The sequence below is a fragment of the Osmia lignaria genome, chromosome 10 (assembly GCF_051020975.1).
Source record: "Osmia lignaria lignaria isolate PbOS001 chromosome 10, iyOsmLign1, whole genome shotgun sequence".
Classification (NCBI taxonomy): Eukaryota; Metazoa; Arthropoda; class Insecta; order Hymenoptera; family Megachilidae; genus Osmia; species Osmia lignaria.
Genome location: NC_135041.1, coordinates 11270134 through 11296960, shown reverse-complemented (window position 1 = coordinate 11296960; position 26827 = coordinate 11270134). Strand labels below are relative to the sequence as shown.

The window sequence follows — 26827 nt, the reverse complement described above, 5'->3', positions numbered from 1 at the left end:
GGAACCGCTGTCCTAGTGCTTTTATTTCTTAATTATTTAACCTAATTAAATTCGTACCATTGGTCAACAATGATCAATATAGCGTTGAACGTGTTGAAAGGTTAATATACAGATACCTAATGAACGAAAAATGCAATATTAAATCTCTAAAAGATTTATCGGAATGTCGAACGCGTGGAAGCGCGAAAAGTTATAGGAAAATAGCATGAATAATCAGCGGAAGGAAGATTTCTCGTTCTCGCTGTCTTTCAGGGAAGTTATCCGTTCAATGGACCGACGTCGATACAAGGGAAATAGGGTCTCGACAGGCACTCGAACGATCAAACGTCCTTTCGACGTGCCCATGAGCTGCGAAAGAGAAACTTTCCCGTCTGATGTGGGGTGTGCTAGTGACGTGTGACGTCTAAATTTCTTCACTAAATTACCGAAGCCACCACTGTCGAGTTTCTCTACCCCTCTTCTTTTTCTCTTCTTCTTCATCCCTTTGCCAGAGGAATACTCGCCATGGGAACGGGAACAGCCACTTTGAGGAAGTCGATCCGTCACGTCGACTTTACTGGACCCGTGCTACGTAACTGAAACGCGGTTAATCTGTTGGAAAAGCAATTCTCAGGAGCGTGTGGTGCATCGGCTTGTGAACTCATTCTTTTCCTTCGATGGTCCAGTGTGGATTACTAAATCTGCCCCCCGGAAATCACTGCCACACGATTCATGGCTTCCCTTTTTCTTCTTCTTCCTGTTTCATTGTTTAGAGCTAAGAAGTTTTTTTAGTACTAGGATTGATTATTTCGAGATTGGGTTTCGTGTTGTTGCAAGGTTGGAAACTATTTGGAACACTGATATTTTAATGGACGTGGTTTTAAAACCTCCAAACCCCTGTTTTAACTATGGAATATGAATATATTTAATCTATTACTAGAATTGTATTAGTTGTGCGTGTGCTTCAACTATCAGAACGGAAATTTTTTATTCATCACATTTTTAAGTCATCTATTTGAAAAAATTCACAAATCTTTCGCCTATAACGTATTCGAATAAATGGAATTCCATTGTAATCATCATACTAACTGACAGCTATCAGATATTGTTTCCGACCAGCCAGCGAAAATCACAAATTGTAACAAATGATGGTAAAAAAGCGTTTTGTATTTAAATTAAAACAACTTACCTCCGTTTAATAGAAAATATAAATTAATGAAAATTCACGGAAAAGGTGTTCATTAACGCCTGTGAAAGCAGGCTTTTGTTAAGATTAAAGTGTTATATTCGATACGTTTCGTTCTAGATTCATTTCTGGAGAAGATCTTTTTTCAACGGTCTCCAAAAAAGTGGGTTGTTACTCGTGCTAACTGGTTGCCTAATGGTAACGAGTATTTTCGCCAGAAAATCTCGGTTTACAAGTGCAACACTGATACACACACGCGTGGTGGCATAAAGAAATTCCTGGTTTTCATATATTGTTCGGCTAAGAGCTCTCCAGGTGATGAGAGTCATTACAAAAGATAAGGCGGCCGTCTAATTTTAGAATGAACCTCAGTCGCTTCTCTGAAATTTGTATGTCCAGAACGAAAGTGCACTAAACAGATGCGATCTCAAATTAACATTTTAGCCTGCTATCTTTCAGACTTGTCTCGTTATGTTTGATACACTCTTGATTAGCAAAAAGATTGCTTTTTAATAAATTATTGGTTCACATGTAGATTATCAATTTGAAAATCAATTATTCGTATCCTTAGCTTTCGTGGAGAGAGCCCCAATTTTAATTTCATTCTGCAGTTTATATTATTTACATTTTCTAAATTTTGTACTGTTCCTTTAAATATTATTCTTCTAATATGTGAAATCCTTTGAAAGTTAATTGTTCAAATTGTCAAACTAAATTTTTAAATATTAAAAAAATAAGAAGAAACGAAAAATATTACTTGTATCCTTTGTATTCTCTATCCTTGAAACGTGATCTTCATTTTAGATTATGTAGCAAATCGGAGTACTTCAAATCCCATAGTTTTATCATCTACTCTAGTACAATTTGTAGTACGAAAACTTACCCACGTTTCAAAAAGATTATTTCCTAAAACTTCAGTATTAATTCCCATGAATGTGACATCATTCATGGACACACCTTATTAAAAAGGTATTAAAACATCTGATAGCGTCTGCGTCTGTTTAAAACCACGATGTTTAAACGATGCTATCCGCTTTACGAGCAAACACAGTCTCGTAAATCGAAATTCTACGATCCACATCCGGTCTACATATCGGTCTGGGCGATAATAAACGTAGACGTGTTATCGTCCGATGATTTCATAAAACTTTAATGTTGTTCTTTATTACGTTTAGCCAATAATTTTAAGCCAAAGTAAAGTTCAGCCAATAATTTTACATAAAATAAAATATAACATTAGTCGCTACGTAATCTTTAATGGGTTAATACACTTTTTTAATACAGAACCTTGATCTCTGGTTATTTCAATTTTTTAACGAAGTTAATAGGTTTCATGCCGTGTTACGTGGCCATCGATACATCCCTGGAATCTCTCCGGTGGGTTCACGTAACCCATAGACAATTATTTTAAAATTAATCGCATGGAAGCGGGTTGCGTTATTTTCCAAATAAGATATATCGTGATAGTTTCGTGTTTTGGTTTACTGGGTCGTATTGTTCTTACGAGTCAGCAGTCTTCAATTTGATTTTCATAAAACTGTCCGTACATCGATATAATTGTCACGTTTCACCTGGATACTTCGTATTCACTGGACAAAGTATTACCAAATCAATTGCATTACTTCGAAACACGTTGTTTCTGCTTACACGAAAGCTCCATTTAAGATAGAATATGTGAAAGAACTGTTATTATTCCAGTTTCACTTCATTTTCCTCCATTCTGTTATTTTCTCTTGAGCTTTCATCTCGATAATCCACTGTTCAAAGCTTTCTGTTAGCATCGATGGAAATTTAATAACATGAAAAATTTTGATTACACATTGTTTTATGAAAATGTCGTCATTGATATTTGTACAAGTAAGCATTCATTAGCACTCTATTCGCCTTCATTTATGATTGCAAAAACATTTCAGTAATTTGTTAAAATACCTTTCTTCATTAACCTGGTTCTGTTATTCCATCATGTTATTTGATATGAAATGTAAAATTAAACCGTAAGAGGATCTGTATAAATCTGGACCAATCTCACAGCATTTAATTTCATATTTTATTTCTTTCAGTTTAAATTAACTGATGAGTATTACAGTAATTTTTAATATTGCCAGTCTAAACCATCTTGAAATCGTGATATTTCACTGTAACAATTTTTAGGTGAAATTGCTATGGAGGTCGGTAAATATGTTTGATGAGTTTAATATCGAAGGGCAGGAGTGTGGGAAATCTGTTTCGAGCCAGAGGCCAGTTTATTGCATCAGCTGGCGATAGGTCCCCTAAATGGGTGACAAAGTGCAGGTTGTTTCCCTTGTTATGCACTTGCGAGGACCATACGAACTTTAAGTTAGTTTGTAAGTTGCAACCAATATATCAATCAATTTTAGTTCCTTACTTTATTATGCACCTTTCGTGCAAATTGTAAAAAAATTACTACTCTTTTAATTTCCAGATCATTTCGAATTACAGTAGGATTAGGCTAAATTTTCCTTTTTAATAAATACTAATAGTATTCGATGAGAAAAGTTCAAAAACACAAATTTCGATTCTAGGAATCCATTCGTTCGAAAGTTATGTCGTATTAAAGAAATGAATAATTTTGTGTATCCAAAAATAAAAATCAACCTGAAATAATTTGGTATCCGTGGAAATGAAAAATTCTTTAATTCTCAAAAAGTAGCAAAAGTCAGACGCGCATTGTAAAGCCTAACCAAAGAATATAATAGAGATTTTGCAAAGCTTCTTTCCATGGCTCAGAAACGTATTACGATAATTACAACAAAGCATTAGCATCATTGTGTAACACTTATGACATCCAGCCTGAGTCACCCCCTCCCTTTAATTTATTTATGCACCCCATAGTGAAACGAGGCTCGAACACGCTAGTGCACGCAACCTGCGATCACGCATGATATCAACCGACGATGTTTCATATATTTTTTTTTTTTTTGCTTCCTTTTCTTTGTGTAATCGTCGCGTAGATGGCACGATGGAGATAACACGCTACTATTTCCGTAATTGGGTCTGCACGGGAATGCGACGCGACCCGGTTGTAAGTTCGCGATGCGACGCGGTGGAAGAAACAACGCTTAAAAAAGGGGAAAAATACAAAAACGGAGGAATTATTGAAAGAGGAATCTCTTTTAGCTTCGAAGCATTCGTTCCGGGAATATTAATCCTTTCGTCAGCGAAATATTTAAAATTAAAATTATTCGACAGTATTTGCTTTAAATTTGAAATAAATTATAATTAAATAAGCTAATTTGATTACTGGAATATTTAATGAAAAAATGGTGGTATTTATTTTCTACTCAAGCAAATTTATTTCAAAATGAAATATATGGTTAATGAAATTGTGTCTAATAGGTTTTGCATATAAAATGGTGCATTTTGAAACACCCAGAGTCTGGTGTAATTTGATGACATAAAAGTACAATAAAATAGCACCTCTGATGTTTCAGTTTGAAGCTTAATGTTTGATGAAAATTACTACATACATGCACCTGTCATTAATTTTTTTAATACAAAATGGCTGATGTCAGAGTTTAATCCTATCGATTACTATATAATAATCAGTAAGGCGATACTTTGACAGCCAGCCATTTTGTACTAGAAACACTAATGTGCGTGTATGTAGACATTTTCAATAAATTTCGAACTTTAAATTCATGTAACATAAGTGGTATTTTGCAATAATTTTATGTCATGAAATTGTGTTAGACTTAGCAGTTTTTGAAACTGATTATTGTTTATTATAATTATCAACCATTCATTTCCTATTCAGATTATTAATGGAGCATTTATGTGGTTATTTTCAGCAAACTCTAAGCTTCCATTTGATATGGAACGAGTGTTATTTTACGGTACTTTTATGTCATGAAATCTTGTCAGACCATTTAGTATGCCACATTTATATTTGCTAGTTTGTAGTTGATGTTAAAGTACAGCTGTTCAACTAATGGCAACGGTGTTTAGTACTACCCCGCTGATAGAATAATCGAAGGGAAAAAAGACATTATAGATCTTGGTTATCTTAATAAGATTGACATTTTACAGTGCAGATTTGCCTTCATGAAATACTTATTGTTTTCTCGCTTATGCATCCATGTATACAAACTGATAAAAGCAATTTTCATTTTTTTTTAGTTATTCATTAGTTATTTTTTTATATGATACCTTTGATAAGTCTGGGTCACGATTAACCTGGCTATCATCGTTGAAGGGTTAATCGATTTTGTGAAGAATTTAAATTTTATGAGTTCTTAAATATTGATTTGTCGACCTCACTGTGAACTCCCATTATACTTGCAATAAAATGTAGAATACGTTATTTTACATTTCGTGAAAAGTATTCGGTTCAGTCCCGTTCTGAAATATCGAAGTCATCGAATAATTTCTTCCGAGGGTGGAATTGAGAAAAAAGGATAGGAAACTTTTGTTACGCGTGCAACAACATCGAAAACCCTTGACATTTGAATACTGAATCCCAAGTTTCTAGAGAGATGATCTCTCGAATGAAATCGGTCCGTCGAGCTTTTATCTCTTTATCTTATTGCGTTATTTAACTCTGCCCATTTCAATTAACAGTTACAACGAAACTTTCTTCTTCGAGTCTCTTCTCTTCATTTGTTAACCACTGTTTAGTTGGATCAGATAAATGCTTTGTATTCAATATTAAATAGTCCAAAGCTTGTTTGTTTATCTGTTGTATAAAGGAAATAACATGATTATATTACTAATATTATTTTGCAGTATTGAAATTAAAATGTCTTCTAAACTGGAGACTTTTTGTAACATAAGTTATTTAATATTTTGTTATTAAAAAATAACGAATTCTATTAAAAAATAATGCATTCAAAAATGCATGATTCCACTTAAAAATATTAAAGCGCACCACTTTATTTTAAAATTTTTAATTACTATAATTTATAGGTGATTAAAGTTAATTAATCAATGTTTTAACTACTGATAAATTATTTGTAGTGATTCAAAAATCATGGATACATACTATTGTGCGATAAACCTGTATAGTATTGTTTCCAGAACTCATTGTCAGTCTATGATTACTTTTTTCTGACCACTTAAATCTTAAGACATAGATAAAGTGACCCAACATTGATTGAATAAGTGTTAATAATTTAACTGAGTTTCGATCGATTTCCATAATAAGTGCGTTGGAGTATATCCACTTTCTAAGACACAGTGATAAAAATAGATACAAGGTGTACAAAAAATAGAATAAGAGTTGGAAAAATAGAATAACCAAGAAGTTATAAACCGGTCAATGCGGTGCAAGGTTGCGAGGTTTTATGTATTTGCATCGATTCCTCATGAACTTCTATTCATAGCACAAAAAGACACAAAGTGCATAATCAACCGTCCATAATTGCACAGCATTAAAAGAAAATAATCGTTTTGAAATTCTGAAATGTAGGAAATCTGAAATTTGGAAATTCTAGAATTTTCGAATCCTAAAATTTTAGAATGGTGAAGGTCCACATTTTTGAGAAGAAGCCTATCCAAATTTACGGGGGGGCCAAGCCATCTTGGCTTCTACCTCATTATACTAATGTTTGCGAGTCGCTGATGGTGGTCCTCGATTTTCGGTAAATATTCTTTTTCTTTAACATTTCAATAATTTTATTAATATTCCTCTGACAACATTTCTTTTAAAAAACTCTCCATTGTTCACAGTTCGTTGTTCCTTGATTTCCACCTTCTTTTGGAACCATACGTCACTTGCAACAATTTACTCGTTTACAAATCCTTTGTGTGAATAAAAATTTGACGGATGTAATTTGACGGTCGGCTGCGAATTGTTTCCGCCACGGAATCGAACAATCGTTTATCCGTGAACGACGCGAGTGGGGCAAATTCGGTCCATGGTTTAATTTAATCATCGGAAACACGTGGATATCGGAACGCGATATTTTGCACCGGATGCGACGTCCCTTTGTGTATCCAGCGTTTAATTGCGTAACTGGATCTTGCGTCGTGTATATTCAGCGAGCTTTGATTTCTGCCGATTAACAGTTGTGTTCGTTTATCTCTATTTATTCAGTATCGTGCGACGAAAAACCGTTTCACCAGGGGTGTGTTTTCAAAATCTATCCTTTCCCTACTGGCTTGTTTTCACACCAATCATCCCGTTGAAATATACATCGTCTGTTTCGAATGTAACAAAACTGTTATTCGGATTGTAACGTTGTAGTGTCATCACTGGGGTAATTAAGTGGAAAACCGTTAAGGGAAACCGTGAGTTAAAGTATTAATCATAGGAAGAATATTAGGTCATCTAATAATGTCCTTGGTACCAAGAACTGCCTAATGAATAAATTATTCACATGCCTTACTTAAAATGTTCGATTCTCCATTTTTAGCCTTCTCATTTTTTTTTAAATAACGAGGTGAAGAAAATGATAAGATAGAGAGTAATCGATATATCGGCGAGGGAATGTCAGTCAAATAGCCAGAATCGCGTTTCAAATATTTGGTAAGTTCTAAAATATAAAACGTCGACTAATTGACAAGTAAATTGACGTTTTATTAATAATTCTCTGGAACGACATACATGAATTTTATACAAGGTGAATTTTACTTCAATTAATTTGAAGGTTTAAATTTTATACATTTACGAGAACATATGAAATCAATTTATGGAATATTTAAATCCGACCAAAGCAGAGGTATAAAGTCTCCTTTTAGTTGGTATGTATTAAAATTCATATGGCAATCCACTTGTTGCTTTATTTACTGTAATATTAGAGAAAATACCAAGATTGAAACAGCATGAGTTAGAAACCAGTTACATCCACAAGATAAATGAATAAAATATTTCTCTGAGATTAAGAGGTAAATTGATATAAATCATTATTTTAAATTTCAATATTTCCCCGTGTTTCTGTGGACTTAAAAATTGGTGCGAGAATATTATAATAATAACGATTATTTTAATAGAGTTACTATGATTTTTTTTAAAATAAATCTCTAATTAATAAGAAGTTAATTTTGCTCTTATAATTTTTGTATCGAACTATTCAACATTTCACTTTACTATTCTAATACAACTACCATTCATAATTACGAACGTAGTATTGAAATAGACGTATGACGTTTAAACGGGAGCCAAAAATTACTGAAGCATGGATCCTTGAAGAATGGTCGAATTCTTCATTATAGGAGAAACTCTCAAGCATCGCCATAAGCGTGCAAGCGATAACAGGGACTAACATCGTTACTCAATCGAAACGGTACACTATGAACGGAGTTGTCGCATACTGAGTCATTCTCGGTCGATCGATGTTACTGCAGGTAAGGGCGATCATCGGCTAAACAACAAGCTACCGGAGTCGAAATGGTGGCTTGTGGTTGCAGTTTGTATAATTCATGTAGCTTCGACAACGTGGCCGCAAAACGATGATCGCTCGAATTTCCCGCCGGTATGAAAGCGTTTACGATCGTCAGGTGGCTCGTAAATATCCCTACAAGCTACCTATGACGTAGGTATTGATTTCCAAACATATTTTGATAAAATTATGTATACTACTATACGGGATGGACTAATAAAAATAACCACCTTGAATATCTTTCTATCTTTAGGAGTTAGAAAATATAATTTTGAAATACCTAAATCTTTCTATTAGTTGATAATATTTTTTCTAGCTCCTACAAAATCAAACACCTTCAAAGTAGTCATTTTTACTATAAATCAATTTGAAGCTTAAAGTTGTCTGAAAATGCCAATAAAAATCTTTTATTCGTATTTTTAAAAGTCTTCTTAACCGTCTTAATTTTTATCGAATCATCAAAAATCCAAGCTCTAAAACCATACTGAACCAAACGAACCTGAACGCGACAAGACCTAATCGCTCTAAACAAGCGACATTCGCAAGCCCACAAAAGGGATTCACCGAACTGAACTCATCAAAGAGCAACGCATTCAACATTAATCCAAGCAACGGTGGAACAGCGAAACAACGCCGATACTTGAGTGCTCATAATTCCCGTACTAGTTCAGAGCAAACGTTTCAACTGTTCCCCGAACGACGAGCTTAATTCCCATTGGCCCAGAAACGTATCCTCCAGCCAACTATCCGTTCGCAATTCAACGTAGCGCGATGCTTTACGTTCGAGGGCAGCGAGTATCGGTACCATCCGGATTCCAGTGTCCTCTGTGGCGAACATAATCCATGGTACGTTGCAGTAAAACAGGAAGCAGCCGCTGACCGACCTTTCGAGCCAAGACGAACGTCGAGCGGTAGTTTTCGAGCCGTGATATCCCATCCATCTGACGGGGTAGCTTATGCAGCAGTTCGCGTGACGAGCAGTCACCGCCGTTCCTTTACCTCGAGGGCATTAGCAACCGTTAGTGCGACGGCTTTACGGCTCGTTAATACACGGCGAATCTTACGTGCACGAGGGAAAGCCGCGTTATTACCGCCACGCCGATCCACCTTGCACGGAACTTCCACCATCTTTTCCTTCCGTGGGGCTGACATACCTGAAAGCACTGCGGAACAGCAAGCCACCCTTCCAGTACCGAGGATCTCGCTGTCGAGTTCAGAATCTTTAACCCTTTCGCTCCTAAGGGTGTATATGTACATATATACATCCTCGAAGAGAAGTACACTTAGGTACAGAAAGTGCATATGTACATCTTATAAAAATGGACCACCACGTACGATCATATGTACAGTATCGAGCATAGTAAGCTTTTTTGCGAAAAGTAACGTTAAAGTAGAAGTAGAAATTCTGAATAATTTTGATAATATTAATATTAACACGTTGACTGGCAGGCAAACGCTATTGAAAATTTTATTAGATAATATTTTTATTTTTTCAAAATGTTATTTATTATTTTCCGAATATTTTGTTATTTCAAATACCTAATAAAAATATTTCTAATTAGATAAGTAACCAAATTCCTAATAATATAGATAATGGCTTCCTTTGACAATTCAGTCTTTCATATCTGGGTGACATGGCATTCAATGTGTTAAAAGTAATTCGTAATGATTGAGATAGAACAGTGTACGCTAGATTCCAGATAGATTTCAGTAATTTCTTTGCTTTAATATCAAAGTTCGTTACAGCAACAGGATAGGTAAAGTGTCTGCTTGTGACAGCTTTTGATGCAGAACGCGATCTTGATTCGATGCACGAAAATTCCAGTTTTCGATTGGAAACGATGCGATGAGCATAATGATAAATTCTATCGCTTTCAATGAAAAATAAATTTAATTCAAGTTTTAAATTTGAAGATTTACAAGCGTTCAAATATTATTAGAAATTGAAAGCTTAAATTATTATTCTCATTAATTATAATTTTAGTACGTCTTACCGTTCGTGTCTCTTTGATATGCTTTAAATAAATTACTGTACCTTGAACATCAGTAATGAGAACACGAAGAGTCGAATTGGTAACCTTTCTATTAAAATTCGAACGCTCATCTTGAAATTTCAAGGGTCGAAGGATGTTTCTATGTGAGGATGACAAAGACAAACAAGTGGCGACAAAGGTTGAAACGGAGGTGGAAAACAGGAAGACGAAGAGAAGTAGATGAGGAAGGAGAGTGTTCCCCTCAATTTATATAGATTGCTCCGAGTGGCATTTCGAGTTCAAGTAACGAGCTGCAATTCTGTGGTCGAACGAGTATTTCCTTCCTGAAGTAGAAAATCCATTATGTGGCCAGCCATAAGGCCGGGTGAAGGGAAACTGGATGACAGGAACATCTACGTATTATCTGACTAGATATTATTTTGATGTTGATCAAGATAGATATAAATGACTATTACTTTATTTCATGCACAATTTTGCTACTTCAATATTTAGAGCATTGTATGATTCTTCTAGATACTAATTTGGTAAGATTTTCAGAAATTTTAACGTTGGCACAACTAGGTAGGAGCCAGAGTGAACCTGTAAACTGGTCTTTCCATCATTTTTAAATTTTAATTTTCAAGCATTCCAAATTTTAAAAATTAAAAAATGTCAGAATTCCAAAATTCAAGAATCTCAGAATTTGAAAGTTCCAAATCACAAAACTCCAATTGCAAAATTCCAAATGCTAAATTTCTAAATTTCTAAGGAGTCTGCCTCACTCTAAAATAAAATCCTAATTACGCCAGTGTACTTTAAGTATCTTACCTCTCAGCTGGAATAAATTACTGATATCCAAATACAGCAAAATTCTTAGGTAATCTAATAAACAGTCGCACAAAGTTACATGAAAGTTGGTGTGTAACTCTTATCGAACGTCCCTTTTAAATAAATTATGAATGCAAATGAAAATAACCTTCATACCGCCAGAAATAGCACACTGTATAGGTGTCAACTACGTCAGGCTTATTTCACTATTTCACGATAATTAAGTACCGAGTAGTCCTAAACCGGCATCTGTCCGTTGATATTTAATTAAAATGCGGCTACAGAATTTAGAGCGTTGACATTTCTGGTTTAATTGGAGAGTTCCGAACTGATTCGGGGCGCATCCGATAGGACCAATCTGTACGTACCGGTGAATTCAAATCCTTGATTCAATCATCGACTCTGATTTCGACCTAAAGTTAAAATATTCCGAACTTACGAATCTCATTACTAAACTGCTGATATTTATGTATTTATAGGATACTACATCGTGTAGGATATAGAAATGGTACTTTATAAAAAGAACCAAATATACAAAATGTATGATTTAAGGTAATATTTCAATTTCAATTCTCCTTCTTCAATCTCATATTTTTTGAAAAATATGAATTAGATAACAATTATAAAAAGCAAGTGTTCTGCTATGCAAAAATTTCTTTAACCGAATAATCATACATTACTCAGAGGTTCCACCGTAATAGTAATGCTATTCAAAATAATATTCCTCTACTGCTTTTTTTTTCTTAATTATTCGAGTATATCTAATTAACGATGTCAGTAAATCATAACTCTCACCGCATTCAACGCGATAATGGCAATTTACAATGACTGATAACGAACAAGTAACTAAAGATATAATATCTTGAAACAAAATACACGTAAATAAGGACAAGAGATTTTTGTGAAACGAAAGTACGCACTATGCAGCGATGTGAACACGTTTTCATTTGAAACTTTTCGTTAGTTTGCATTGTGCATCGAGCATGCAAACGAAACTCGATTAGTCAGTCATGAGTAATATCGCCAGAGAAGTCGGTTTAATGCGTGTCAACGGATCCGTGATCGATTCATATATTCGTTCCTTTGGACGTGCAATCGATGGATAGCCTGTTTTTGCGGGATTTTTCACCTCGTATGGGCTTGATTTATCGAGCCTCTCGTACCGTCGTGATTTTTCAGGCCCCCTCGACGAATAAGGAGCGATGGAGATAACGTTTCAACGGTGACGGCGTGAAACTACGAATAAATCGCTCGTTCCTTGTATCGGTCGTTTCTTTTCGTTCACCTGAAGTATGAATAATGAGGAGCGTTTGCTTGCACTACGTATTGAATACTCGTACGCGACGGTGAATTATTTACTCTTCAGGTTTCCGTAACGTAACTCTTGACTTGCTTGCTGAATTCCTTTTTACAAAAACTAGAGCAATATTAAATGATAAATTATATCAAACCATTGTTTCACGTTTCCCTTCCAAAAATTTATTATATTTGTCAGCCAACTAAACGATACCTCTCTTATCTCTACAAAATATTACAATCCTGAAAGGTGACTAGAAAAATTATTTATATCCTTCATGCGAATCGTCCTTACTCGTCATCTAAATAGTAATTCCTGATATCACTGGTAAAAAGTTGTTAAAGGAACAATTGTTGAAACAGGGTTAATTATAGCATTATTAAGTTTAGTTAAATATAATCGCTAATGAAGCAAATAATTTTATCAGCATAAATGGAGTTCATAGGATAATGTCTCTGATCGAGCAAACTGAAAGCTCAATTAAATCGTGTCAAAAGACCGCAAATCCTCAAACACGTACACTCTGATCAATAATCATTTTCGTGTCTACGTCGAGACATTGCGGAAACAGGCACGACGGTACACCAACTGCGATACAAAGTTTCCTCACGCCATGCCACCTTTCATCCAATTGCACTGCAAGGTACAGCCGTGGAAACTTCTCTAGACAACCTTTTCCAATTCGAAGATCCTTGTAAGAACATTTCCAGATGTACGATCATTGTGAATCCATTTCATTCAATGGGCATGTCTAGCATAGCTGGAATTGTCTCGTGACGTTATCTGGGTCAAAGAACTAGTTCAACAACTGAAAAGGATCACGTACGACAGACTGTCTGTCAGCTTTGACCCGATGACGTTATACGAGGCTATTTTTGACCAAGTCGATGTCTTTTCTGTCGATAAAAATAGCGATTAATCCGATTTGCTTCTGCTCAGAAATAGACTTCTATTATAGAGTCGATTTATTCAAATCTGTGTTATGAAAACCTTGTAGGTAGTAGTATTACAGACGTGCTTTATTATGAAAAATTTCATTTTTAATTTTCTTAACATATTATCTACCACCCTCGAATAAAAATAGATAAGCATTATCACTTTATAACTTAACAGTGATTAAATATTAGGAGGTGTAACTCCTTCTTTCAGTTTTTCTTTAATTAAAGTATAACTAATTTTTATCATTTCAACTTACTTATTTGATAGTTATAGATCAGTCTGTAATATTTAAAAATTATTATTTGAGTTTTTGTCAATACGATATGATATGATAATAATATTAATTACTCCAAAATGAAATAGAGATTATGTTGATAATTTGGAGCTTTTAATGTCAAACATGGTGAAATTGAAAATTTTTTAATTTTGCTAATTACACAACATCGAATTTGTTTTTGATGATTGTAATTTGTTGATGGGTGAAGCATCACGTAATAACTGTAGTGTTTTTCTGATTGCAGAGTTCGTGTTGAGTATTACGTGAATGAAAACACGTTCAAGGAACGACTTCAGCTGTATTTCATCAAGAATCAACGTTCAAGTAAGTACTTTTTTGAAATTAATTCCTTTAGAATATCATGTCAAATTTTGTATAATAAAATAATTAGTAAAGTAAAAAAGAATGTAAACTTTAAATAATTTCATACTAAGAATGCAAGGTAGCAATTTAAAAGTATATATTTCAAAACTAATCAATCATATTCTTAATATTTACAGTATTATGGCCTTTTCTACAGTGTCAGTCAATGTTTTAATAATTCTTTCATTTTGTTCCTTTGTATGTATAAATCAATGTTCGCCTTTTCTTCTTATAAAATACAAACTTAGTAAATGCATTTGACCCTTCAAAATAAAATTTATTGTATCATGTTTCTTATTAAAAATTCCATTGTATACCGGCGTGACCGGTAATGCCATCGATTTCTTAAATTAGTCCTTTTCTTCCGCAAATTCCAACACGGAAATTTTCAGCACGACACAATAAACGTTGAATGACCGTCACGAGAGATCGTTTTCCCTGGAAAACGTCGTCGGGCTTTTGATCGCAAAAGAGTTCACGGCGCCGGAAATTCCTTTCGAAGACACGCATACCAGAAATGTAATTTCGGGAACGACGTGTTAACGTGACACGAACAACCATGCGATCTCTACTAGCAAAACATAAGCTTTTGAAGTTGTTGGCAGCAGCCGATAACGGATATCGTGCCGATACCAGCCTCGATCGTAGCGTATCGAACTTTTATATCTGTATGTCGATCGGTAGAAAAGATCAATGCTTTGTAACAGTTAAAATGCAGCCTATCTATACCAGATCGTAGATTATTGATAACCCTTCAGTGGGCGTATTTGCCTGTGACAAATTTGTTTCTGCCGATTTCCTTGAAGCTTCGTTCCATCGATGCACACCTCGTGGTTTTTTTAATCCTCGGACGGCAGACCATGGAGAGAACCCCAATTTTAATTTAATAAATATTGATTATTAATGATTATTAATAAATATTTTGATTATCAAATCTATAGCGTTTGTCGTTACACTATAGTAAAACAATTCGTTTTGCTTAAAATTCATTACCAAATCAACTACATAAGTCGTAAGATAATTTATTGTTATATACCTAATATTGATTGAAATTTGTATAAAAGTGATTTTTTTTTTAACAAAATTATTATTTATGTTTCAGGTCTGAGGATACGATTGGCCAATCTATTTTTCAAGCTGCTAACATGCTTCTTATACATATTCAGAGTCATCACCGATACCGATCCAACTTACGCAGCATGGTAAGCGGTATTACACTTATCAGAGAAATCAAAAAATAATTCTGCAATTTTGTTTGTTAATCGTTAAAAATAATTTGTTCTTAAATTTCTTCATCGAGTTAAAATTGCTTTAACCTTTTCGTTATTATTGGCGCCTAGAAGAATAAAAATGTTTTTGCTTGGGGTTGAAAAACTCATCTTGACTCGGGATTTAACCATTCATGCAAGATTACGATATTTTGTAGAACGAGCATCGCGGCTGAAAATAAAACCGAGATAAGAGTTTGAAGCTGAAACAGTATCGCGTCTCCTTGCCGCCAGTCTTTAACAGCCTTGATACTTCTTAAGAATTCCTGGAGGACTGCACTTTGCCTTCTATGTTATCTCCTATCTTTTATATTCTCTAAATTACTGCCTCTCCGTGCGTAATATTTTTCTATATTTCCTTTATTTCCCTTTTCCTTCATTTTCTCAAATGAAACAATATTATTGTAAAAGGAAAAATGTATATTTTGACAGTCAAATGATTGCAATCATTTCAGGCATTGCAGATCAAATCAGGCAATTAGTGGTGTCCCTAATTTCTGTGATTCTACATCGCTTTAATTGATCGTAATCACAACTTCCATTAGCCAGCTATCTGATTTTCAAAACTTTATCCTCGACCCTTTTAAAAATTTCCCCTCTGAAAGCCGATCGTGGGCTTTTAAAAAATTTGCTTTGTCTCCGGTTTCCGGAACTTCATCAGTCGCATTAAAAAGGTTCCTTTTCCCTTTTTAGTTACGGCTGCACGCCCGGGAACAAAACCGAGTTCCTGGCATCCCAGAACCTGACCGAGGAAGAATTTCAGGAGCACCCGACCATCAACTGGGATGCGATTTTATGGGTGAGGAGACCCTTGGAATTATGGGTGGTCCAGGTGATCCTTGCAATAGTATCGCTGACGGAAGCTCTGCTACTCGCCTATTTAGGTTACAAGGTACGCATCCTTTAGTCCAGGAAATTTGATTTTATGCAGAACTCTCCATAATGTATATAGTATATGGCTATTTAAGTATCTAGAATTGTTTCGTTACTTCTATTGCTGCATAGATAAGAATGACGCGTTGACTATTGATGATCTAGATTACCAATTTAATTTATTTAGATAATTTATCATTTTTAATGGTGTTCAAATTTGTTTAGTAATTAAGAGGTCATTTTACTTTGACGGCAGACAAAATTGAGCTTTAAACAATTTGAACAATTTAAACTTTAAAAAGTTTTTTCCGAATAAATAATATGTAATGGTATAAACTTATTTGATATTTATTAAAATAGTTATTTAAAACGTTTTCTTAAGAAATAGAGATGAGAAATGATATAAGTATCAGAAATGAAAATTTTCAATAGGAATAGGAAATTCCTGCTTATTAATTTAAAAAAATGTTAAGTGTAATGAATAATTCAAATAAAAAATGACAAGCTCGAATTAAAGACGGAAGCGATTGCATTCTGAATAATTGCTGTTATAGGGTGCCATACTGTACATTATTTTCATTGAAGCAATAAGCGTGTTAAATATTTAATTACAGATAGATTAGAGCGATTTTCGAACCAGATAACGTATGAGAACATCTTTTAACTTAATTAGATTCTCATGGTTGGTGGATCAATATCGCAAGAGTAAAGCTGTTCACATATATTGAGGAAAAAGTCACCATTACGCAAAGTAATGGAGGCTTTTAAATTTTTTTTATTCTGTTATATTGAACTATAAATAATAAAATCATGAGTAATTATGTCAAATTTTTTACTCGAATATTTAAGACAACGTTAAGCATAAATTTTTGAATTTTTCAAGTGAATATGTAATGTAATCCCTGAAATATTAATGAACGAAATTTTAATCTTCTCTTTTTTATGCAGCAATAAAGAATCGAACTGTTTCCTATAACTTTTCGTATTTTCATTTTTCGATGTAATTCTGCATGATTATTTCTCTGCTCGTCTAATCGTCAAACCTATTATTCGTTGATAAATAAAATAAAATCAAAGAAAGTTAAGAATTCTCGTTGGCTATTTTTACCAGGTTTTTTGTGCATGTATCATAGTCGAAAACTTACAAAGGCTATTTTCTTTCGCTGTAACCAATCTTCAGACTACAGAGAGCAACTTTTTGCTTTGACTCAGAGGATTATAATTTTTTTTAGTGCAGAGGGAGTTTTTAAAGAGCATGCCTGAAGGCAAAGAGCTTTCTGACTGAATTTTTGTAAAATGTGCGAAAAGCCACCTTATGCTCTTTAGGTATTCTAGTCCGCGTGAAATGCTTTTGAAAATCTCGTTGCTAGTCTCACACATGGTATTTCATTTGAATAAGCTACTTAACATACTTTAGACATTCCCTTTTTTAATGTTCTCTTTACTGCACTTTTTTGGAAACAGTAATACTTCCCTTTGAGACCTGAAAATTGTCTTGTATCTGATTTTGTTCCAAATGAATTATGATTAATATAAGTACAATTAGAGAAAGTTTATGTCATCATTTTGCTGATTTCGAATTTCTTTAAAAAATATACACCTCTAAATTTCGCAATTTTTGCCTATCTTCATAATAATGGAGATTCATCCAATTATTTATCAAATTTAATTTATTCTTTTTTTATTTTAACCCGTTGAGGTTGCAGCATTTCTAAGCTTATAAATGTTAACATTTCTAAGATAAATAAACCCTTTTTGAAATTGATTAATTAACTTTATTTGGAACAAAATCCTTAACGTTGACGTCAATTGATATCAAAAAGTGCTTGATTTGGCTCGAAATGTTGATTCCAATATTTTGATGTCAGCATGTCAGCTAAAATTTGTACTACCTTTAATATTATTATAAAAATTTGTATTCAACTACTTCCAGAATTTTTTAAATCTATATATACACTCTTTCTTCTGTGTGTATATTTGTGTTACATTTACTTCGTGTGCTTTTCGCTTAGCTTCTTGGTCGTTCTGCAGTTTTTTCTCGTGATTACTCGCGATTTCACCGAGCACAACTCGTATAAGGAAATAAATTTTTCGATGAAAACGGTTCTTCCGGGTACAATGCGTCGACTAAGAAGCCAGTTACAGCAATCGAGTATAAAAACTTCGCAAAGGTTCCGACAAAATATAAAACCGATGCAATTTCGACAGTGCCTATAATAAAAAAAGAAAGAAAGAAAGAAAAATTTCGTCAACTTTCGATCGATCGGTGGGTAGTCATAAAACACGTCGGGTTTCGTTCGAAAGTTTCCCTCATTTTGCTTGAAAAGTAAACCGGAAAATCTATGGAAGTCTTATGACGAAGGGGTACGTAAAAGTTTGTCTTGTATGGTTCCCCTAAATTCCAATTTCATTTCTAGCAGCGAGTCTTACTATCTATACAATTTTCAATATCTTAAACGCGCTAAATTATGAATTTTCATTTAACTGGGGTAGAAGGTGAAGCCATCAAGCTTTTAAAGTTGTACGAGCCAAATGAAAGTCGCATCAGGAACGTGTCTGCTCTTGCAACACGTTGCAATATTATTATTCCAAGCGGTGTCAGAATTGAACGAACCGGTTGCCATGATACGATCTTGAACGACATGTAACCATAGTGGCACGCCATTCGGTAATCGAACATTCCAGCAACAGGATTGCTCACATTGTAACAACCGACAAACTCGATAACGTTGCGTTGATAAAACACGAGCACGATAATCGCAAGCTACCGATATCCATGCTGGAACAGCGAAATTTCGAAGCTATCGTTAATCCACTGTCGACCAATCCCTGTGAACCTGTGACATATAAAATTCATCGTATCTGTCGATGTATAAAAGTATTTTACGAGATTAAGGAAATAGTCACTTTTTGATGGCCTTCCTTATTTTCCTCGTAATTTTTCTCCCCATTTATCTTATCGTTGATATCCTCTTCGTTTCATAGTTTAGCAGTGTCGTCAATGGTATCGCGGATGTTGCTGTTATCGCCGTCACTGTTACCATAGTTATTGTTATCGTTCTCATTATCGTCAGGGTTTATTTCCCTGAAAGCGTTCAGCAGACACGGAGGTTTTTCCTTTTGCTTTATAAATATCTGATGTCGCTTCTTAAATTATCTGATGTACGTGAATTATATCTGATGTAAAATTTCCTGTTGCTGGCTTATAATATTGTACAAGGAAGAAGTGGTAATTTGCAGGTGAACAAAACGTTTTTGTTGCTGGTAATTGTGTGTATTCGGTCTACTAGCTGGAGCAAAATCCAATCTTGACCGACGACTAATTACCGTTGAATGAATTACAGTCATTAGAAGCAACGTGTACTCGTGATTCCTTTGCGTCTGATATTTGGTCGTCATTCGTCATTCTCGATTTACCAGGTTCACTGATGGAAGATTTGTCGTTTGGTAGGATTTGAGGAGATTTCTCTCACGAAGGGGAAAGTTGCCGGTACGGTGGATACGGTGATTGAGTGGAAAAATAAATGGAACGCTTCGGAAGATCCGCTTGACTCCAGTGATTTAAGATTTCGTAGGAGGCTAAACTTGAGAAATGAGTTGCTCTTTTGTTTTTATGAAGAAGGCTGATTTTAATTTGATTGTTAGTAGATTGGGGATGAATTTTAATGCGAAAGAAAGTAGAAATGTTTTGGTGCTTACTGTGAAGTATAAATAACAAGAAGAGCGATGAAAGATTTAGATTTTACCTCAATAGAAGGCCAAAGTTACGTCAATAAAATAAGCTTCTTTTTTCTCCAGTAAAATTTGAAAAATAATAAGTATCATTAATTAACGCTAATTAGCTCATTTTTGCATTCATCTTAATTTTCTTACTTTTATTAAGAACAATTAATAGCAGCGGAACAGTTAAATCGCCAGGACACGTATTCAGAAATTTTAGCATTGTTTTCAATTCATTTTCGTCCTGTCAAAGATCAGGTAGCTGTGAGTAAACAATTCTAAGAAAGCCAACGGCATATTTCTTCTAAAATTCACGAGTTCCTTGTCAGTACATTTTTTGAAAAAGCGTTCCCTTACCGTGACAGCGTTTAATGAAAAGAAATTCGTGGGTCGAGAAGGCAGCTTTTTAAAAAGGCTCTTCCTTTTTCCCTACACAAATTGCATTCGTGTGCTATTCGTAAATCTCCCGGGATATTAATAATAGCAGAATCCTCGAAAAGGTTTATCCAGTTACCGTGCGGTAGCGGTTTTCGTATATTTTTAAGCTAGCCTCGTACTTTGACGAGCTTTCGAGAAAGATAAACGATTTGGTAATCTCTTCAGACTTAATTCTTTCGTTTTATCTTTGTCAAAGGGTATACGATCTCGTAACATGGGAAAAGGCAAATGGAAATTGTTATCGTAGGAAGTTTTATTTCCAGCTTTCGTTTTCCTTAACGCGATTTATACTAAAATTTTGCAATATTTCAAATAACTTTGACTGCAGTTTATTTTTCTATTGAATATATATACATTATTTATGAAATATTCATAAAATACAGAAGGAATAAAAGCAGTTTCATTAATTTTGCAGTTTCTTGTAATTTCTGTTTTAATAAAATGAGTTAAAAGAGAACGTAGGAGGTTTGAAGTTCACCCTTTTCCGTTTGTCTCTTCAGTTTTCTCGCGATCTTTCGCTCTGAAAGTTCGTCGATTTTAAACTTTTCCGTAGCAGGTGACGAAAATTTAAACAGTTGACAGCTCAACAGAAACGAACAGAAATAGAAAATGTATGCCAAGGGATATTAGTCGACGTTGAAGCGTGTCACAGATTTTGAGAACGATTCTTTCGATAAAGAAAAATATTTAAGAAGTATTTGAAGGCTAATAACATCGTTCCTTTTTTCTCATTATTTACAACAAAGTATCGAATGTTCTTTATTAGTAGATGTAACATAATCTACTGAAAATTTTTAATTCTTTTTGATTAAAAATTACAGTCTGTGTTAACATAAAATTTTGCTTTTCAGTTATTAATTTCGAGTAATGTTTCACCATATTGGGTTAATGATTCTGTTAGCAAAGTAGTAGAAACATTTAAAGATTTACTTTCGTTTCATCGTGGAATTTAAAGAAACATGTTACAGCAAGGAATAAAATCTTATAAGATACTTTATATTAAATTATTTCAACTCAAAGTTTTACAACAATAGAAGTAGTAGTAAATTTTATATTGCTACAGACATTTTATTGTTTCTCTCAATAATAAAAAAAACAAAGTATAGTTTACTTTATATTCGATTTTTATTAGGTGTGAAAATTAATTCTGTGCTTTTGTTTTTTTATAAATTAAAGATTCATTTTGGAAAAATCATGATAATTCCAATTAATGAAGTAATTGTTATTATTATTATATCCTTGTGCCATTGTTAAAATACATAGAAACGCGAAAAAATGTCCAATTATTTGGAGAACCGAGTATTTAGAAGCACAAAATGTCCAAAATAATTTCAGCGGATGAAACCACGTTATCATAGTGTTTATATAATGGTTTAATTAATATTTACTTATACGAGCCAGCTTACCGGTTTGTAAATCCACCGAGAGGGAGTATTAAATTAATTTTCGGTAATTAACGAAGCACCTGTTGATTTAGGTTTTGAAACATTTTGATATTAACATTAAGGTACACGTGTACGTTGTTTGGAAAGTGCAGAACGACTGTTTACTGTTGTATGTGGAACGTTTTCTCCCTGCATTTTGCACTTTCTTAAAATTGTCGCTGGGTTTGTTGAGCTGTCTTCGTCATGTTCGCAGGGAAACGTCTGGCAGCAGCTTCTCTCTTTCCACTTCATCCTCGAGCTGGTCAACACCATACCATTCACGATCACGGTGAGTCATCATTGAATTTTCTATTAACTTATAAAAGTTTAATGTTTAAGTATATACCACCAAAAAATATTAATAATGAAATGAATATTAACAGTAGAACTACTGAATTTTAAATTGAAAATGAAATAGAAAAATAACGTGTATGCCAACGAAAACACTTTAATAAATTTTATAATTTAAAATAAGAAACTTGAAACCTGATATTTTGAGCAGTTTGGTAGTTCTAGTGTTCAACCTGATATTATTTTTCGATCCAGAATTATAATGGTTTATTAAAAATTTCTATCTACATGTCATGAAAAAAAATTTGTAGTTTGTGAAATTGTTATTTTCCTCTACATAAATTTTGTATAATAATCTATTATTCATATTTTCTAATTGAAACACTCCCTTAATATTATTTATATAAGCCACATATACGATTGTAATAATGTTATGTTATAAACTGAGAAGAAAATGGAAATAACTTGTTTATTACATGTTCGAAGAGTCGAGCCGGAAGTCATAAAACGGTTCATTAAGGGGATGTTTGATAAAGGACACGGAGGAAAAGATTTGCTGATCGTTTGTAGCTCGCTGCCGGCAATAAAACGAATTGTATCAACCCTCTGATTCCTTCTGAATTCCATTTCACCGGCTAACGATAGAAATCTTCAAGTTTTACGTTTCTCCGGCACGCAACATCAGATACTTCCAATGGGACTCTATTTTGTCCAACCATTAACTACAATGTATAACCCATTCTGTTAACAAGCACCATGGTGAAAGCATTAAGAACTTGTTGCTTTGCATCGATTTGGTTGACCATTGATATATAAGCATAGAATTCCAATTTTCCAGACTATGTCATACTGAATACTACGATACACAATATATTCTAATTAACTGCGAAAAGTCTTTAATACTTTGGAAATAACAAACTACATCGGTGTCATAAACACATTGTCAGATTGATTAACCATTTTTTAGCACACGATAACAATGATCAGTATTATTAAAGTAATCAAATAATTATAAAATAAATATAAAAAATGTTTAATAATTTTTGTCGAATTACACCTTGCTAAATATTATATTTCCATCATTGCAATCGACGAGTTAAACGAGCGCTGATATAGACTGAAGATTCAGTGTAAGTGATATAAGTCAATGGTTTGCCTGCCGCGCGAGCAAGTAGTAACAGTCAATGCTTTAGCAAACGTGTACTTATTCTTCAGTTTCTTTTCTTTAAAATTTCTTTTTTTAGAAACTACGAGATATTTTTATACAATTATAATAATTGTAAAATACAATATTCGATGAAATTCGTGATTAATAATTGAACATTAAATTTATAGCTACTGAATCGATGAAAATTTATTTCACTTGTGGTTAAATTAAGTGTAAGTAATTTCAGGTTCGATGTGCTTTAAAAGAAAATGGTGTGTTCCACATTTACGAAAAATTACACAAGATCTAACAGTGTATCGATCCTTGTCTACCCTACATTACCCTTAATCCGAACGAAAATGGGATTTAACACTATCAGAGGGTTACGCTTCGAAATTTAATTGGCTTAGTGTCATTAGTTTTGTGTCACTTCGCCAACGTCCTAGGGAGTCCCCTAAATTTATATACCATTTATTCTACGAGACATAAATATACAGATCATCTTCGAAGAAAAATATACGTCAGAGAGTTATAATGAGAAATCATCTGTTTTATCCTTCGGTAATAAAAATAATATACTTTTGTTAATCGATGATATATTATGTTTCCAGTTACTTTATCCACCAATGCGAAATCTGTTCATTCCGGTGTTCCTAAATTGCTGGTTGGCAAAGCATTCCTTGGAGAATATGTTCGTAAGTAATTAATTTCACTTTCTTATTTTTAAATTTTTAGTTTTGTTATAATTTAAATTGTTATTAACATTTGTTTCAGAATGACCTACACAGAGCTATGCAGAAATCTCAATCAGCTTTAAGTCAACAATTGATGATCCTCAGTGCTACGTTACTGTGCCTTGTCTTTACTAGGTGAGTCATTTCACTAATTAACTTTCTAAAATTCTCGTTTCAATTCCGAAATTATATTTCATTACGTGAAGTCATAGAAATTTACAACGTGCTGAATTAAAACATTTTCTAGCAAAAGACAGAAGTGTCAAGAAAGCTTAATTAAAATAATTACATCTAGAAACTGCACATATATTTCCTTGAATTTAAACAGTTATGCTTTTCTTTCTCTTCTCCTATTTAATTAATAGATTTTCGTCTCGAAGGAAAGATTAATTCAAACACGAGAATTTATTAATCTATTTAGCCGACTTGCTCATTTACTTATTTAGATTGGAAGATCTTAATGATGTCTTAGCGTTTAACAAAATTTTCATTTCTTTAAATACATTTTTTTACACTGAAACTATTTTTAATCCTAATCTACAATTTTCAAGAAAATACTATTTACTATCTACTACTTAATATTAAAATATAACACTATTTAACATCTAATATTTTCAATACAAATAATTTCTATTTTCCACCAAACAAATTAAAATTCTGTTCACCTACAAGTAAACTTTTATGTACGATCTTACCAGCTTTGTTCTCCGACCGTTATTCAAGTTTACAACCGAGAGGTGGTTGCAGAATTAGCATACAAGTCGCGTTAGATTATTCAAGTAACAAGAAAAGTTATCTGATCGGAATACCCATCTCCTGTTACGAATTCCCTTAAACAGAAATCCTGTTTTCGGAATTCTCTTCTTATTTAATAAAGCAAGATTTTCTTGGAAAGAGAATAACTGTGCTGCAAACGCGATCGACCGAACATAAACGCTAAAAATACAATTTCAACTGCAACTGTAAGTAGTTCACGTCCAACCTCTTTATTACTCGATCGTTTTTTTTTTCTATTCATAGAACGAAGTTTGTAATAATGATACAGTTAAATGAAAAATCGCAAACAATCAATATGTGTATGAAATAAAAGCGTGTCAAGCTGGTGTTTCTAGTATATGAATAATTTTTGATACAGTGGGTATATTTACAACTTAACTATCGGACGGCGGACCATGGAGAGAGCCCCAATTTTAATTTAATTTTCTATTTCATATTATTTTTATTTTCTGAATTTGACACTGTTTTCTTAAAAATTATACATCCTATATCTTTGTACAGGTTTTGTAAGATTGGATCACCATTGATCCAGGCTCCACTCTTCAAGATTAATCAAAGAAAAATAATAAATGATGGTATTCAAAATTTTTGTTTTCGTTTAGGGAATATTACTCGTTTAATCATAATTAATATTTTATGCAACACGGAACCAATTTCCATTTATTTGCACTCGAAACAAATATTTGTTCACACAACGCACAAAAGAAACTTCGTTTACCTTGATCAAGACGCAAAATATTACGCGCACGTAATTACTCTTCTGCAAACGAAAGGCAATTTCTACCGAACCTCATTACGCGATCTATTATTCGTTCGACAGGTTACATGTTGCATTCGATCGAACATGGTGTTCCCTGAAATTACAAAATTATTCATCGAAACCAAGATATATCCGTACCATGGCGTAGCTTATTAACATGTTGATTGTGTCATGGGGGTGAAACACGCAAGGGTTACCATTGGAGGGTTGTAATTAAAAATGTGAAGAAACAAGGAAAATTTTAAACGCCGCTGTAACCATACCTTTTTCCTTTGAAAAATATTTGGACTTTAAATGAAATTTTAACCCTCAACTACACTGGCGAACTTTGAGGGTAGTTTTGCACTCCAGTTACCTGCGGAGTAGTTTTGAACCCCAAGTTTTCATAAGAGTTTTAATTGAAATGAAATTTTAAAAGTTGATGCTTTTTTGGTCTGATATAATAACGAAACATTCTAAAAGTGAAAAATTTGTAATCAAGGGTTAAATTCATCTTCATTTTCATTTTCTAAATTTTGTATTATTTTCTCAACATATGAAAATTTTTCTTCTGAAAATTCAAGTGTATAATTTATACTGAATGCACTTTTGTATAAATTTCGTATGTATGGGTCACGATTGACCCCGCCAGGTCGTCCGAGGGTTGAAGCTTTGAATTCTGGAGCGAACGTTGGTACAGTCACCAAAAGGGTGTAGGACGGTCGCTATATTAATCCAATTTTCCGCGCGGAAATGCCGCTCGAACGTGACATTTTCATAGGTTCACGTGAACCACGTATCTCTCCAACTCGGCTAACAACTCGTTTTAAAAAGTTCCCGTGGCCTTTCGATAAAGACGGAGGGAAAGTTTCGTTAACAAAGAAACATTGGTCGTTACCCGCACTTTTCTCATCACAATTCAACGCCCACGCGAATTGTTCTTATTCGAACGACGATATTGTTCCGTGTCTGGGACAGAGATCACGATCACTCGACAAAAGCGTGAAACTCGGCTGATTGACCCAGATGCAATGTGGGACAGATGTTAATAAGTAATCGTGGCAGTTCGTGCAGATGGATTGGTATCACCATCGATCGCACGTGATTCATTATTTACCGTGTAATTCTAGAACGGCGTACTTGTAAGCTTGCCCTTGTCGCCGTGAACAGAGTGGCGACAAGGGTGACCGGATGTCGCCTATCTCCTGGTCGATCTTCAAATTATTCGGAAGTCGTT

General features: G+C 33.9%; 1 protein-coding gene across 6 annotated transcripts in view; it reads left to right on the top strand.

Annotated features, from left to right (window-relative positions):
- Positions 1-26827, top strand: part of SLO2 (slowpoke 2) — a 141180-nt gene that overhangs the window by 89110 nt on the left and 25243 nt on the right. For 4 of the 6 annotated variants that reach the window (XM_076690735.1, XM_076690734.1, XM_076690731.1 and 1 more), the window contains 6 exons: positions 14061-14140; positions 15282-15381; positions 16141-16339; positions 22117-22191; positions 23952-24035; positions 24115-24209. In XM_076690735.1, coding sequence (XP_076546850.1) covers positions 14061-14140; positions 15282-15381; positions 16141-16339; positions 22117-22191; positions 23952-24035; positions 24115-24209 — 633 coding nt within the window. The remainder of the gene's footprint in view (positions 1-14060; positions 14141-15281; positions 15382-16140; positions 16340-22116; positions 22192-23951; positions 24036-24114; positions 24210-26827) is intronic. The other 2 variants (XM_076690733.1, XM_076690732.1) reach the window with 2 other exon arrangements.